This window comes from Solea solea, chromosome 3, assembly GCF_958295425.1.
Source record: "Solea solea chromosome 3, fSolSol10.1, whole genome shotgun sequence".
Taxonomy (NCBI): Eukaryota; Metazoa; Chordata; class Actinopteri; order Pleuronectiformes; family Soleidae; genus Solea; species Solea solea.
Window position 1 is genome coordinate 4,417,811 of NC_081136.1, and position 14,603 is coordinate 4,432,413.

At 43.9% G+C, this 14,603-nt stretch overlaps 3 protein-coding genes across 4 annotated transcripts in view; 2 read left to right on the forward strand and 1 right to left on the reverse strand.

Moving 5' to 3' along the window:
- LOC131455845 (zinc finger protein 239-like) overlaps window positions 1-5,020 on the reverse strand; it is a 5,572-nt gene extending 552 nt beyond the window's left edge. The window contains exons 1-2 of the mRNA XM_058623682.1: window positions 4,522-5,020; window positions 1-1,079 (exon numbers count right to left, since the gene is read on the reverse strand). The exon at window positions 1-1,079 is cut by the window's left edge and continues 552 nt beyond it. Of these exons, the coding sequence (XP_058479665.1) occupies window positions 363-1,079; window positions 4,522-4,983 (1,179 nt within the window). The 5' untranslated portion in view covers window positions 4,984-5,020 and the 3' untranslated portion in view covers window positions 1-362. The remainder of the gene's footprint in view (window positions 1,080-4,521) is intronic.
- LOC131455854 (Fc receptor-like B) lies at window positions 5,017-7,985 on the forward strand. Of its 2 annotated transcripts, XM_058623695.1 has the most exons (6): window positions 5,017-5,366; window positions 5,678-5,713; window positions 5,891-6,151; window positions 6,490-6,747; window positions 6,841-6,981; window positions 7,065-7,985. In XM_058623695.1, the coding sequence occupies exons 1-6, from the start codon at window positions 5,336-5,338 to the stop codon at window positions 7,157-7,159; spliced, it is 822 nt and encodes a 273-aa protein (XP_058479678.1). In that variant the 5' UTR covers window positions 5,017-5,335; the 3' UTR covers window positions 7,160-7,985. The 2 variants fall into 2 exon arrangements, with proteins under 2 accessions (XP_058479678.1, XP_058479679.1); XM_058623696.1 differs by lacking the exon at window positions 5,678-5,713.
- Window positions 7,986-8,132: 147 nt separating this feature from the next.
- On the forward strand, window positions 8,133-13,110 carry slc25a11 (solute carrier family 25 member 11). The gene is made up of 9 exons (XM_058623690.1): window positions 8,133-8,352; window positions 10,088-10,240; window positions 10,663-10,780; window positions 10,867-10,955; window positions 11,031-11,121; window positions 11,210-11,300; window positions 11,719-11,818; window positions 12,268-12,319; window positions 12,639-13,110. The coding sequence occupies exons 1-9, from the start codon at window positions 8,288-8,290 to the stop codon at window positions 12,792-12,794; spliced, it is 915 nt and encodes a 304-aa protein (XP_058479673.1). The 5' UTR covers window positions 8,133-8,287; the 3' UTR covers window positions 12,795-13,110.
- Window positions 13,111-14,603: the final 1,493 nt, after the last annotated feature.

Below are 14,603 nucleotides of genomic sequence, written 5' to 3' on the forward strand. Positions count from 1 at the left end.
GCTGCCTCCATCGGTAAGTTCATATGTCTTATTTTGTTAAAATAGTTTGCTTAATTTGATATTCTTTGTTCAGATTGACCTCAGTGACACAAACTGACCACACGAGGCAGCAGTAGACCAGCAGCGCCTGCATCAACCGTGAGCTAAAATCACTGTATTTCTCTATGGGGTTTGGTGTGGGAGAGTCAGTTTATATTCAGCATGTTTCTTTGGCTGGATCAAGCCACAGGGGGCGCTCACCGTGGAGTCAGCGCTGACTACGTGACTTGAACAGGGAACAGGGGAGGGAACAGAAGTTCCTGGTTTCAAATCTGTCCTTCTGTTTTACAGTCACATGACCTCAGCTGTGCCGATGGTTTGTCCTACATGTTGTGGAGACGCTGATGGACCTTTAGGACACTTGACCTGCTGAAACCTTTGCCGCACTGGCCGCACACGTACGGCTTCTCCCCGGTGTGAATGCGCTGGTGGCTCTTCAAGCTGCTGGGGATCGCGAACGCTTTCCCGCACTGCTCGCAGCTGTACGGTCTCTCTCCGGTGTGGATGCGGTGGTGCACGGTCAGCTTGCTGGAGGTGGAGAAGGCTTTCCCGCAGTGCTCGCAGTTGTACGGTTTCTCCCCCGTGTGGATGCGCTGGTGGACCTGCAGGTAACAGGAGCGGCTGAAGGCGGAGCCGCACTGCTCGCAGCTGTACGGTCGCTCCCCGGTGTGAATGCGCCGGTGCGTCTTCAGCCTGAACGAGTCCGTGAACAGTTTGCCGCACTCTTCGCAGCTGTACGGTTTCTCTCCGGTGTGGACGCGCTGGTGGATCTGCAGCGAGCACGAGCGTCTGAACGTCGCGCCGCAGTGGTCGCAGCCGAACGGTTTCTCTCCGGTGTGGATGCGCTGGTGCGTCTTCAATCGGAACGTGTCCCGGAACTTCTTCCCGCACTGGTCGCAGCTGTAGGGTTTCTCTCCAGTGTGGATGCGGTTGTGCAGTTTCAGGTTGGATGCAGTGGAAAACGTGTTCCCACACTGGTCACAGCGGAACCTCTTCGGAGTCGCGTCTGGGCTCCGATGTGCCTTTGTGTATCTCCGTTTCTATAGCAACAAAAAGAGAGGGAAAAGAGTTTTTTAGAACCTCTCGAGAGCGACGTCACAGAAATATGCGCGCACAGTTTGGGGTTAGAAAGCACATACTCGCACCGTTAACTACCAAGTCAACAGTCCAACACATAAAATGCCTACTTGTAGCGTAGTTGTTTTAGTACGTGATGAGCTGCTTATGGTGCAACCCTTTCACTAAATTTTGTGCATCATAAATATGTATTTATTGTGAATCATTTTATATCAAAACAAGCAATTTTACTTTGCAAGTCTGTCTAATATCATAATGAATATTGACCACTGGCTACTAAATAGTTGTTTTTTCCACTTTTTCAGCCCCCGCTTGACCAAACTAGATGCTCATTGGCCCCCAGGTCATTTGAGTTTGACACCCCTGTGCTAGATGAAGCAGTGACTGTGTGTGCTGCACTAACTAACCTCTGTAAAAGTGTTGGTCCTAAAGGAACAGGTACCAAAGAAGTGAAGTCATTGACTTGAAATGACTGATTTATTATTTCACAATTTTCATGTATATGAAATATCATCAATCATGAAATACAGTTTTTACACAACCAATTTGCTGACCTCCTTCTTATTTATGCGCAGTCATAATGGAAATGACCAACACATTTCACGCAGTTAATCATCTTTCCAAAATCTGGTCTTCTACGGCAGTCGAGGCGAAAGCGCTTGTCATCTGTGCTTCCCTGAAGCGCATCACGGTATTTGTAGAGACACTTTATTTCGACCAGTGTCACTGCGCCATCTGGTGATGATCCGAGGTGAGGCTCAGCGGGCCGGACCACTAAGCCACAAGAACTGACCTTACAGTCTTTATGGCTTTTGACCATAAGATCTGTCTAGGCATGCCTTGTTGTCTCCTCCATGGGCTTACCCCAGAGAACAGCTGGGACATTTAGCTGTATTTGGTTGTGCTGTGTCGCGGACATGTTCGGCTGTAGCCACATGGTGAAACCCGGTACTTGTAATCCTGCCAGCTCTGTAGGTCTGCCAGTTGACTGCTGTTGTGTGACAAATTCCAGCCACTCACGCCGATGAGGCTGTAATTCAGTTTTTAAAGTCTGTGAAATGTTTGATGTGGTGACTGATCCCCAAGTGTTTCGTCAAACAAAGCAGCCAAGGGCTCATGTAGACGTGTCTATCCCTCCGTATCACTGCCGGACGACGCAGCGTCCGCGTCGCCGTTTTCAAAAACTGGTCAGGACTGCAGCACGAGGGGCAATACTCCGCAACTCCAGGATGTCATCGTCCGTCAGCGCTGTAGGAGATCGACAAATATGTCAGTACATTTCACCCACGTTCTAGTACAGCGTAGATAAACACATTTCCATAATGTTGAGAATTGCAGGCATGATCACACATTACCATACACAGTGTATAACTTGCGTCTCCATAAGAGCTTCTTTCCTCGTCTGACATAATGTCCAAAGGGGGGAGGGGGGTTGTGTAAATCCACAAAATTATCTTTAGATTGATGGTATCATCATTTTTTTTTGAAAAGTGACATACTTGCCAAAGAGGCCAGTCAGCTAAGCGTCATCCTCAGATGTTTCCATATATCTGCGATCGCGGACAAGGAGTTGGAGCAGAGAGGATTAAGCTAAGTAGGCTAAGTTAACAGGTGATATGCTATGCTATGCTATGTTGAACAGCGAGAGAGCAAGTGAAATCGACGTTAAAAATGGCAAATGGAATAAACTTACCCTGCCATGCTGGTGCAGTTAGCTGTGTGCGTGTAGCACTTCTCCTTGTTGTATATGACCCACGCCTTGTACATCGTCGTCTTCTTTCCTTGACGCTGGCTCGGCAGGACTTCTGCTTTCGGTGCACAAAAACCTTTCCCTAAGTCATTGTAGAGGATCTTTTGAACATGTCCAGACACGACTTAATTATAGGCATCAAGTGACTTGTGTGCGCATAGACGGGCTAGGTGTATCTATAAGCCAAGAGTGAATAGCTGGCCACTGGATATCTGGCCGCTTGCTAATATCGTCTACCCAATCTTTTATGGAAGCTGGGTCAGGCAGACTATTGCCGTCGGCTAGTGCTAATTTATTTAGGTATTGTTTGCGGCCCTTAATCGACAACGAAAGAACATATTCAGAATTATTCGGTGGAGGACCGTGGACATACATGCTCTTCGCTTACCCGTTTACCCTGTTTTCTGACCCTCAAACTGCGCGAACATTCTCGCTAGGCTTGGAATGTTTGTATACAATGTAAGGGTCTATTGTTGTGCACGTTTCACAATCTTAACCCTTATATGCCCCTTTCAAAAAAGTTACGTTAACCCTAAAGGCCCTGGTATACTTCCGTGTCAAAGTGCACCACGCAAGTGACACGGGTTGCGAACCTCAACGCGCAGGCTTCCCCTGCTCGACGGGCCTTTCGGCTGATGAGCCGCTCAAACCAGATGTGTACAAGGGAGCTGTAGCATCGTTCTCTTCTTCTTTGGTAGAAATGCGTCCTATTCCCCTGCGCCATCGGGTGGCGGTATGAGTTTGAGTATCTGAGTATCTGCCCACAGCATTGTGATAACATTGTACAGTGACTTAAACGTCATGATAATATCACATTGTGACTTAAACATCGTGATAGTATCGTATGTATCGTGACTTAAACATTGTGATATTATCGTATGTATCGTGACTTAAACATTGTGATAATATTGCATTGTGACTTAAACGTCATGATAATATCACATTGTGACTTAAACATCGTGATAGTATCGTATGTATCGTGACTTAAACATTGTGATATTATCGTATGTATCGTGACTTAAACATTGTGATAATATTGCATTGTGACTTAAACATCGTGATAATATCACATCGTGAATTAAACATTGTGATATTATCGTATGTATTGTGAATTAAACATCGTGATATTATCACATTGTGACTTAAACATCGTGATATTATCGTATGTATCGTGACTTAAACATCGTGATATTATCACATTGTGACTTAAACATTGTGATATTATCATATGTATTGTGACTTAAACATCGTGATATTATCGTATAGTGGTGTCGTAGCTACTGCAGCTATAAACATGTTGGATTACATGTCTCGACAAATCAACCACAATTTGATGTAAGCATCAGTTAATTATTTACTAATTCCCTAATGTCTGCTTAACTATAACAACCCCTCTCTCCAGCTGGTGGCGCAGATGTTTTGCCGTGTTTTATTCTTGTTTCTCATTATCGACATTCAGATTTAAAACCACCACTTATTTTATTATAATAATAATAATAATAATATGACGTCATCACATTGTTGCTTCTTTTTTCACTTAAAACTGACCAAAATCTTTAAAAACAGATCCGCAAACAAAGGACACAACATGTGACGTCACAGAATCGAACCGGTCAAACCCGTATCGTAGCTCCAGTTCCCGAGCACTGACTGACCTGAGGACCGGCGGGACCCGCGGGTTCGGGGCTCTGCTGCCCCTGATCCTGGTCCTGGCTTTGCTCCTGGCTCCATCCCTGCTCGGTGAAATCCGGCTCCTGGTGTTCCTCCTCCTCCTTGATCACAATGTTGAAGTGGTCCTGGGCGTTAAAATCCGTGTCCTCCTGGTTCTCGTCTTTGATCACGAACTGCTCGTTGAAGTCTGGGTCTTGGTTCTCGTCCTGGTTCCCGGTCTGGATGAGAAAACCCGGGTCCTCACGGCTCTCCTCTTTGATCACCAACTCGTCGCTAAAGTCCGGGTCTTCGTTCTCGTCCTTGATCTCGGTCTGGACGTTAAAATCCGGATCCTGCTCTTCCTCCTTGATCCCAGTATGGTTGTTGAACACCGGCTCATCGTGAATCTCCTCTTTGACCAGGGTCTGGACCTGAACCTGGACCTGGTCCTGGTCTTGGTCCCTCATGTCTTCTCTCTGCTCCTCCTGGATTGTTTCCGCCTCTATTCTCGTGATGTTAGCGGATGGACCGAGACTTCGTCAAGCCCCGCCTCCTCTTGGTTACTGTTGCTAAGGGCCAAGTTTCTGCCGGAGTGAATCAAAGAAGCAACAAAACAAACAACAGTTGAAACTCAACAGATAGTTAACACATAAACTACGATCAAAACCATAGATTTTATTTTAAAAACAAGGTAAACGTCAACAAAACAACAAACACGAACGACGTGACTGCAGTGAGTTCAAAGAATGTACCACCTGCTACTGAGGGGAAGGTGTGCGCGCGTGTGCGTGCGCGTGTGGTTTCACTTCATCGAACAACATGGAACGGTCGCGTCTTCCGTTACTACTCTGTAAGTTTTTTTTATATATATATATAATCTTAATTTAACGTCAACATCAACGTTTAATGTTTATTTTACTTTGAACTTTCCTGATATCTATTGACATTTTAAGTGTTTTCAGGTCTGTGTTTTAATCATTGGTAAAGACATAAACATTTCATTTATGATTGATTATCAGTTGTTGATTTGTTGCTAATTTGTTATTGATCAGTTTTTTTTAATTGACAGTGTAAATATAAGGTTGCTAATTATTTATTAACACAAAGTTGAATATCTTTCTGTGCGTGTGTGTGTGTGTGTAACGTGCCACTTCCTGTCAGGCCTGAGTGTGGCGCTCTGCTGTAGACCCTCTGCAGGTCGGTTTGATTTTCAATCCCCCCCCCCCCCCCACACCCCACACTGGATCTCAAATAAAACTTTATTGGTTAAGCGTCATGTGAGGCCGTGAAAGACAGGAAATGATGAGTCACTGTTTGATCATGTGACTCCAGAAGAGCCTAATCAATAATCTGTCATTGGCTCCGCCCCCGCAGCTCATCTCTCTGTGCGTCCTGTCAGCTCCCAGTTCTTCAGCGGGACGCCCGTGTCTCTGAGCTGCTGGGACAACGGCGCCCCCTCCGGACAGACGCTGAGGAGGAACACGAGCCTGGACGTGAGGACGCCGTGTGACCACTGGGGACAAGCGCATGCCTCCTTCTGTGTCTTCAGCTTCACTGTCCCATTGGACAGCGGCGTTTACTGGTGCGAGTCCAGAGACGAAGTAGCCGGTGATGTCATCAACATCACTGTGACAGGTCAGATCAGACCTCATCACACAGTTTGTGACATCACAAAGCATGTGACATCACACAGTTTGTGACATGACTCAGCATGTGACATCACTCTGAATGTAACATGACTCAGCATGTGACATCACTAAGCATGTGACATGACTCAGTTTGTGACATCACTCAGTATGTAACATGACTTAGTTTGTGACATCACTCAGTATGTAACATGACTCAGCATGTAACATGCCTCAGCGTGTGACATGACTCAGTATGTAACATGACTCAGCGTGTGACATCACTCAGTGTGCAGATTGTTATTGTTACTTATTGGATGAAACTTGTCATGTGTTTTCTTCGACCAGATGCACTGGTGATCCTGCAGAGCCCCGCCCTCCCTGTGACAGAGGGACAAAATGTCACTTTGACCTGCAAAACCAAAGCCCCGCCCTCAGACCTCCCCGCCGCCTTCTACAAAGATGGCTTCCTCGTCGGGACTGAGCTGACACGTCACATGACCATCCAACGTGTCTCCAAGTCCAACGAAGGCACCTACAGGTGTGACATCAGCGGCATGGGCGAGTCTCCGTCCAGCTGGATCAGGGTCACAGGAAACAGTCCAGGTGAGTCCATGGGAACTAGTCTACAGATTCTAGGAGAGTCCTGGGGAAACCTGGAAACATCTCTAACCATCAGTGTGCTATTTTAACACACAGGTGAACCTACAGCCAGGCCGCTGCCCCCTGACTCCACACACATGCAGCTCGTGCTCAGATTAATCTGCCACCTGGTGGTGTTCTGTCCATACTGCATCTCCACCGCCCTCCTTGTGTTGCTGTATCAACACAGAGCAAGAGGTAACACACAGCAGGGGTTCCCTGCTGCCATCTAACTGTAAACATGTTGGTTATTGATATCATCAACACTCTTCTGTCTGCAGGAGGTAACCGGTCGGTCTCCATGGCAACAGACTCAACCAACCAAGCAGAGAAGGGATTAGCTGCGTATGATGTCGGGACAGTGGGCGTGTCCTGATTCCTGTTTCCAGGTGTAAATCATGGTGTGTTCCTGTTGAAGTCAGAAGTTGCTATCTCCGAGTTGAGGGGGCGACCTCACCTACCCCAACATAGGATTCCTACTTGCACTGTCAATCGCACTTCTATCATATTTGCTTCACGGTAAATCGACATGTTGCTTTGCTGTTTGTGTTACAAAACACCGTGAAGAGCTGTTTTTATCATGTGGTGTTGCTAACAATGGCTAGCGTGAGACAAGTTTGTGTCCATGTATTTTTTTTATTCCCCCCAACTTCTTGGGACTCGCAGGTGACATCGCGCCCAGTTCCAACATCCAATGTTGATGAAGTCGGCCATGTGGCCACTCTGCTGCCGTGAACGGCTGAATTGTGAGGATTTGACGTCTGTTAATTTGTCATAATTTGTCAAAATAAAAGCCCCACATGTAAATGCCAGAATCAGATGACATCAGTAAGACAGAAATCATATGCTCACTGACTTCACCAGTTAGCATTATTTTTTTAATAAGATACGATATATATAAGATATGTGTATATCTGTATTATTCTTATAGTTTTTGACTTTGTAATTTTCAAAATTGCTGCTATAAGATTCGTTTCTGCTATAACATTCGTTACCTTTGTACACTGGAGCGCTGTGACGAAAGAATTTCCCGCAAGGGATTAATAAAGTATATTCAATTCAATTCAATTCAATATATGTATGCATAAATCACAATCTTGCCTTTAAAACTTTGTAAATAAGGCAAGCAGGCTTAAAATGTATGGAATGGAATTAAATATGAATGGAATGTAAATGTAAAATAAACCATTGATTATAAACTACTTTGATCACATGTTTAACTGATTAATCTGATTATTATTTGGTGGTTAAGAGTTTGGGATGTCCGAGCTACTGCAGGGACCCTGAAGGCATCACACGCAGATCGGCTGTGTTCGTGGATCCTCGTACTCGACTCGCGATTGGTCGGCTGGGCTGCGTATCTCCGGACGTGCCAGCTGCAGAGAGTCACCTTGCCTGCTATCCCCGACCCGGTTAGAGCAGCTGCACCGCCCGGCTCCAGAGCCACACACACACACACACGCAGCGGGATTCATAACCGAGACTCAACGGACCCGAGTGAAACATGGCAGAAGGAAAGGCCAAGACGTCACCGAAGGCCATCAAGTTCCTGTTCGGCGGCTTGGCCGGGTATGTGCTGCTGCGGTTGTTAGCTGTCATGCTAACGCGCTAATGTCACCGGTGGGACAGCTAGTGGCTAACAGAGGGGCTAACGAACAACACACTGCGAAATACGAATTATTGTCACAATGACCGTGACACCCCCCCTACGCCCCCCTGTTCGCTGCTAATGCTAACGCCCCGCGGCGGCGGCGTTGTGACGTCACATGCGAACCCCCTACAGCATCAGCTAAACCGTTTAACCTGTTGTAACCCGTTTTCAACCCATTCTGACATAACTCAGTCCTGTGAGTTGATGGCATTAAAGGGACAGTTCAGTTTTTTTTTTTTTGAGGTTATGGCGAGGTTTCCACTACACAGTTCTAGCACGACTCGGCCCAGCTTGACATTAACACAGACAACTCTTCTGTACTCATTTGGAGCAAAAACTCCCTCGAAATTCAACTCAACTAAAGTGATCACTAGCGCTATAGACGTGTTTGTAGGGTTAAGCATTACTGGTTATTGTTGCATTCGTATTGTTAATAAATAATTAAAATTTTAACAACAAGGTCTTAGCGTGGTACATTGCAAAGAAATCATGGACTTTATATCACCCATGACACCATGTAGATAATCGAATTACATTATCGTAATCGAGAATCGTGACACCCCTAGTTTTCATTCAGCATGACAGTCAAAGCAGTTGATTTCGGTGTACTGAATTTTTAGAATCATTAGAATCATTAAAAAGCTAAAAAGGTGTGATTTGGCTCAAGATTGCCAGAACTCCTCTTGTTAAATGTTGAGATTTTCTTTGCTAAATTTTGGAAATTAAGGCATGTTTTAAAGATTTTGAAGTCTTTTTATTTGATTTACAGTTTAGCATTGTTCGCTTTGATTCTGTCGACGTCACATTTTAGTATCACTCAGCTCGCTTGGAACCTCGCCAGAGCAGGTACTGAAAAAAGGAACGTGGAAAAGCAAAAAACAAACGACAACAAAAACTTAGTGAAATTAAGGCCAGTGAACTGGAACTGCGTAATATTAGCGAGCAGAAAGGGGAGTGTGTATTTTCTGTGCATTATCTGACTGTTGGACAGACTTTTACAATACAAAATGGAAGTTTGCGTCACTTTGTGGACCACCTACGCCCTCCATACCAAAGTCCATAGAGAAAATCTTCAATTTTATCTCACTGGGACATGGGACGTTGCTGGTCTCCCGCTGCCCTGTTTGGCAACGTTGTGTCACTGAGGTTAATCTGAACAAAGGATTTCAAACACTTAAGTCACAAAATGACACATTTGAACGAGGTAACGGAGGCAGCAGTGGTTCGACAACTTCTGTTTAATGTGATGTAAAAATCACTGATTTTCTCTATGGAATTTGGTGTGTGAGAGTAAGCGGGCATTCCCAGAGACTCGCACTTGAGTTTCCAGTGTTCCAGTGAGTCTGTGCATCTCAGGCTGGACTCGCACCACAGCCAGCTCGGATTTTGTGTCCGCACAACCAAATTACACTTACCAAAAAAAAAAACGTAACTATTCCTTTAACATCAGTGCATGTGTGTCAAGCAGGTAAAACAACGTGGTCAAGTGGTCATGTCATTTTAAACATGTGTGTTACATCATTGTCAATGGGGTTTATGGAGCAACTGAAGTGCATTCTGGGAAAGTAGATATCATGGTGTGGGATGAGATCAGACCAAAGGTTCTCCTGACTCCCTGGATTAGAGCGTCTGACTCATGTCTGCCCCTCTCAGGATGGGTGCGACGGTCTTCGTCCAGCCCTTGGACTTGGTGAAGAACAGGATGCAGCTCAGTGGTCAGGGGACGACGGCGCGGGAGTACAAGACCAGTTTCCACGCGCTCTTCTCCATCCTGAGGAACGAGGGCGTGGGAGGCATCTACACCGGGTATCTGTCAATCACTTTGTCCATCAATCACTTTATCAATATATGTGTCCATCACTCGTCAGTCAGTAGCACCATGGTTTACAGTGTAGTTGCAATAAATATTTTAATGTAAATATGTTTTTAGGTCTAATTACTTTAAGGTAATAAACATTTTAATTACAGCGTAGGACTAATTACTTACTTGCGCTAACTTAAAATTTTTTTTTTATTCTTCACACTATAATCATGAAAGTTTAACACTTTTTTTTACAGTGTGTGTGTAATATCTTTAGTGTGAAGATGAAAAATGTTTCACAGTGTAGTTACAGAATTTGTTTTACAGTGTAGGTATCATTTATTTCGTGTCAACGTTATGTTTTATTGTGTAGTTACAGTGAGTGTTTTACAGTGTAAAGAAGTTAACGTGTGTGTGTGTGTGTCAGTCTGTCGGCAGGTCTGCTGCGTCAGGCGACGTACACGACAACCCGTTTAGGAATCTACACCATCTTGTTTGAGAAGATGACGAGTGCCGACGGACGGCCGCCGAACTTCTTGCTCAAGGTTTGTTACCGTGCAAACATGTTCACCCTTCTCTGGGAACGTTTTTTTTTTTGAGTGAACCAACGGGACACGTCTCCCCCCCGCAGGCTCTGATCGGTATGACGGCGGGAGCCACAGGAGCGTTTGTGGGGACGCCGGCGGAGGTGGCGCTCATCAGGATGACGGCTGATGGACGGTGAGGCGACGTCCACATGTGTCTCCCCCCCAACATTGTCCCGGTGTTTAACGGTGTCGCTGTCTTTGTCCGCAGTCTCCCCGCAGACCAGAGGCGGGGCTACAGCAACGTGTTCAACGCCCTCGCTCGCATCACCAGGGAAGAGGGTGTGACCACGATGTGGAGGGTGAGGACTTCAGCTGAGTCGGCGTTCCTCTACAGGGGGCGGGGCCAACGCCAAAATTCCAACGTAAACTTTGACCTTTGTGTTTCAGGGTTGTATCCCCACCATGGCTCGAGCGGTCGTGGTGAACGCTGCTCAGCTGGCGTCGTACTCTCAGTCCAAACAGGCGCTGCTAGACTCAGGTACACACACACTCACGCACACACTCAGAGCTCAAATGTAATATGTAGAGCTGAAACGATTAGTCGCTTAATCGAATACGAAATTAATCGGCAACTATTTTGACAATCGAATAATCGGTTTGATGCTTTTTTTCATGATTAAGACAAGATTTCCGATTGTTAAAGCTTCTTAAAAAAAATATATATATATTTTCTTCAATTCTTTGCTCTGGATAACAAATAAATCATTAAAAGTCAATCATTTTGGTTTGTGGACAAAACAAGACACTTGAGAACATTTCACCGATCAACATTTGTTAAGGTTTTCTGATATTCCAAACGATTAATCGTTTAATCGAGAAAATAATCGACAGATTAATCGATTATGAAATTAATTGTTAGTTGCAGCTCTAGTAATGTGTGTGTGTGTGTTTTCCAGGTTACTTCGGAGACGATATACTGTGTCATTTCTGTGCTAGCATGATAAGCGGCCTCGTTACCACGGCAGCGTCGATGCCCGTCGACATCGTGAAGACCAGGTGAGACGAACAAGAACAAGAGTGTCTCGAGTTGACGTTGTTGACGTTAGTAAAGGTTGTTGACCTCTGATGACTAGGGCTGGGTATCGCCACCAATTTCCTGAATCGTTTCATTTCGTGACTGAACAAAATACATACTACAACTAAATACAACAAAATAAATGTCAACAGCTGTCCAAAGACGGTAGAATTCTGAAAATGTATATTAATAATAGTAAAGCCTTCACGCCGCAGTAAAAGGTCTGTATTAAAAGATCTGTTATGGGTTTTTGGACCCAGCCCTTCTGATGACGTTGTTGACTTAAGTGACGTGAATGATGCTGACATTGTTGATGTTCATAACATTGTTGGCATTTGCGTGAGTGACATTATTGACTTTAGTGACATCGTTGGTGATGATGTCGTCGCTTTTCGTAACTGTGTTCTTTTTGTTGTTTTTTTTCCGTCAGGATTCAGAACATGAGGATGATTGACGGGAAGCCCGAGTATAAGAACGGTTTGGTGAGTTTTCCAGCCATTAAACATTGTGTTTTTTTACAGTGTAAACTTCCCTTCTATCTCTTACAGTATTGGTCACTGATCAGTCACAATTTGGAATGTTTTTATTAGAAGTTTTCAACAATTGTTTTTCCTCCTTTAGAGTGATCCGCAAAAAAATGCTAAATTGTTAAGTAACCTCATAACTGGATGTACAAAAGTATATGTTTTATTTTTTTTAACAGTGTTCAATTTGCTGTCGTTCGTAAAACAACAACAGCATTTATTTCTTGTAACATTCGGCATTCCGCTCACGTGTCACGCGTCTCTGTGCGTCCACTAGGAGGTGCTGGTGCGAGTCATTGGCAAAGAAGGTTTCTTCTCGCTGTGGAAAGGTTTCACACCGTACTACGCTCGCCTCGGTCCGCACACCGTGCTCACCTTCATCTTCCTGGAGCAGATGAACCGACTGTACAAGAGCCACGTCCTGGAACGCTGACACAAATGCACTTACACACACACACACACTGTCACAATACAATGAAGCTCAACGAAATACAGTGATGAAACTGGAGTGTATAGGAGTGGAGTTACACACACACACACACACACACTATTTTAAGTTAACTTCTTTTTGTAAAGAAAAGAATGTGAATAAAATAAATACTTAAAAGTTATCAATAGATGTTTTCTATCATCAATAAGTAAAATAAAGTCTTATTTGTAGAAACCACACCGCTTCAGGAAGCTTACAGGACAACTTAACAGTCCACATGTTACGATCTGTGTCTGTGAATAAAACTTCCCGAACTCTTCACCGTGTCCCCAGAAAGTGTTTTTTTTTTTGTTTGTTTGTTTTTATTCTTTAATTTATTTATTTTTTGGGGACGTAAATGTGAAACCCGTCCTCCGGAATTCTCCGTGTACATCGGAATTTTGGACAGACTGTGCCGAATATGTGTCGCAGGAAGTTCGCGTAAAAGCGAGGGAGCTCGGGGCCTATTTGGCATCGACGGTCAAACTGTGTCATTGAACTATTCAAATTTCTCAAATAGCTAACTAACGGAAAAATGAATCAAACTAATCTATTCATTGTAGTTTTTATTTATTTATTTTTTATAATTATGTGAATTAAACGTACGTTCTAAGAGCTGGTTTTTGTGGAACTCTTTTTTTTTTTTAAAGGGATTTTTGTGTTGGATTTTTGACATATCGCATGGACTTTGTGTCAATTTTAATTTGTCAAACAAGTTTAACAAGTTTTTTTACTATTTTTTGTTGTAAATTGTCCTATATTTACATAATGTACAGTATATGTTGTTTAAATGTGTTGGATTTTAGCCGAGAGGCTATTTGACATTGCTGACAGGCAGACAGGTGCATTTGTGTTATTTAAATTTGTTCAACAAAGTCAACAAACTGGTTTGATTTGAGCCTCGTGAAGTGGTAGCGTTTGTCCAGCAGGGGAAGCAGCTGAGCTGCTGCCCAGGTTCTTTATAAGTGATACAAAAAAAAAAAAAAAATTAATAAATAAGAAACAGAAAGTTTAAAAACTAAACAACAATATATGTGTAAGTTTGAAAATGATCATATTACGTCATAAAACCACTGCTATATGTGTTAGCGATTAAGGAAACGTTTAAATATCAGCTTCACTGATGATGGGGCAACAATTAAATGTGTACTTGTATTTGTAGCTTTGTGAGGTCCAAAAAAAAACAAAAAAAAAACACAACTATCTTTGCGGAGATGTTTTGGCCTTGTAGAATTGGGTTTCGGTTAGACATTTACTTATGGGGCTAGGTCGATAGGGAATACATTAGGTCTATGATGTGTCCTCGCTAAGATATGAAAACAAGTGTGTGTGTGTGTGTCTATCTTTGTGAGGTCAAAAAAAACAACCTAGAAACTCTTTCTGTCTCGTCCTCACAACTTTAAGGGCATTAGCTGTTTTAAGGGTTAGGGTTAGAATTGGATTTAGGTTAAGGTAAGGGGCTCGGGGATCCGCTATGCTTAAGTGTCCTTGGTAAGACTGATACGCAAGAATGTGTGTGTGGTCTCTTCTGTCATACACACTGACCTTGTCAGGACCAGTGGTCCTCGTGGAGACCAAAACCTGGTCCTAATGAGGCAGAACCTCATTTCTTAATGAGAGATTTAGGCTTAGGTCAAAGATTAGAATTATTGTTCGGTTAAGGGTTAAGGTTAGGCACTTAGTTGTGATGGTTAAGGTAAGGGTAAGAGGATATAAAGATATAAAATGTCCACATGCTCTTGTGTAAACACTGATCGAGTCACTAACCAGTTC

Bases quoted from the DNA above. Each gene is read 5' to 3' on its own strand.
- slc25a11 (XM_058623690.1), top strand. From the start codon at position 8,288: ATGGCAGAAGGAAAGGCCAAGACGTCACCGAAGGCCATCAAGTTCCTG. The intron at 8,353-10,087 runs GTATGTGCTGCT...TGCCCCTCTCAG, and splicing joins CTGTTCGGCGGCTTGGCCGG to GATGGGTGCGACGGTCTTCG. The intron at 12,320-12,638 runs GTGAGTTTTCCA...TGCGTCCACTAG, and splicing joins CCGAGTATAAGAACGGTTTG to GAGGTGCTGGTGCGAGTCAT.
- LOC131455854 (XM_058623695.1), top strand. From the start codon at position 5,336: ATGGAACGGTCGCGTCTTCCGTTACTACTCT. The intron at 5,714-5,890 runs GTCGGTTTGATT...CCGCCCCCGCAG, and splicing joins CTGCTGTAGACCCTCTGCAG to CTCATCTCTCTGTGCGTCCT. The intron at 6,152-6,489 runs GTCAGATCAGAC...TTCTTCGACCAG, and splicing joins CATCAACATCACTGTGACAG to ATGCACTGGTGATCCTGCAG.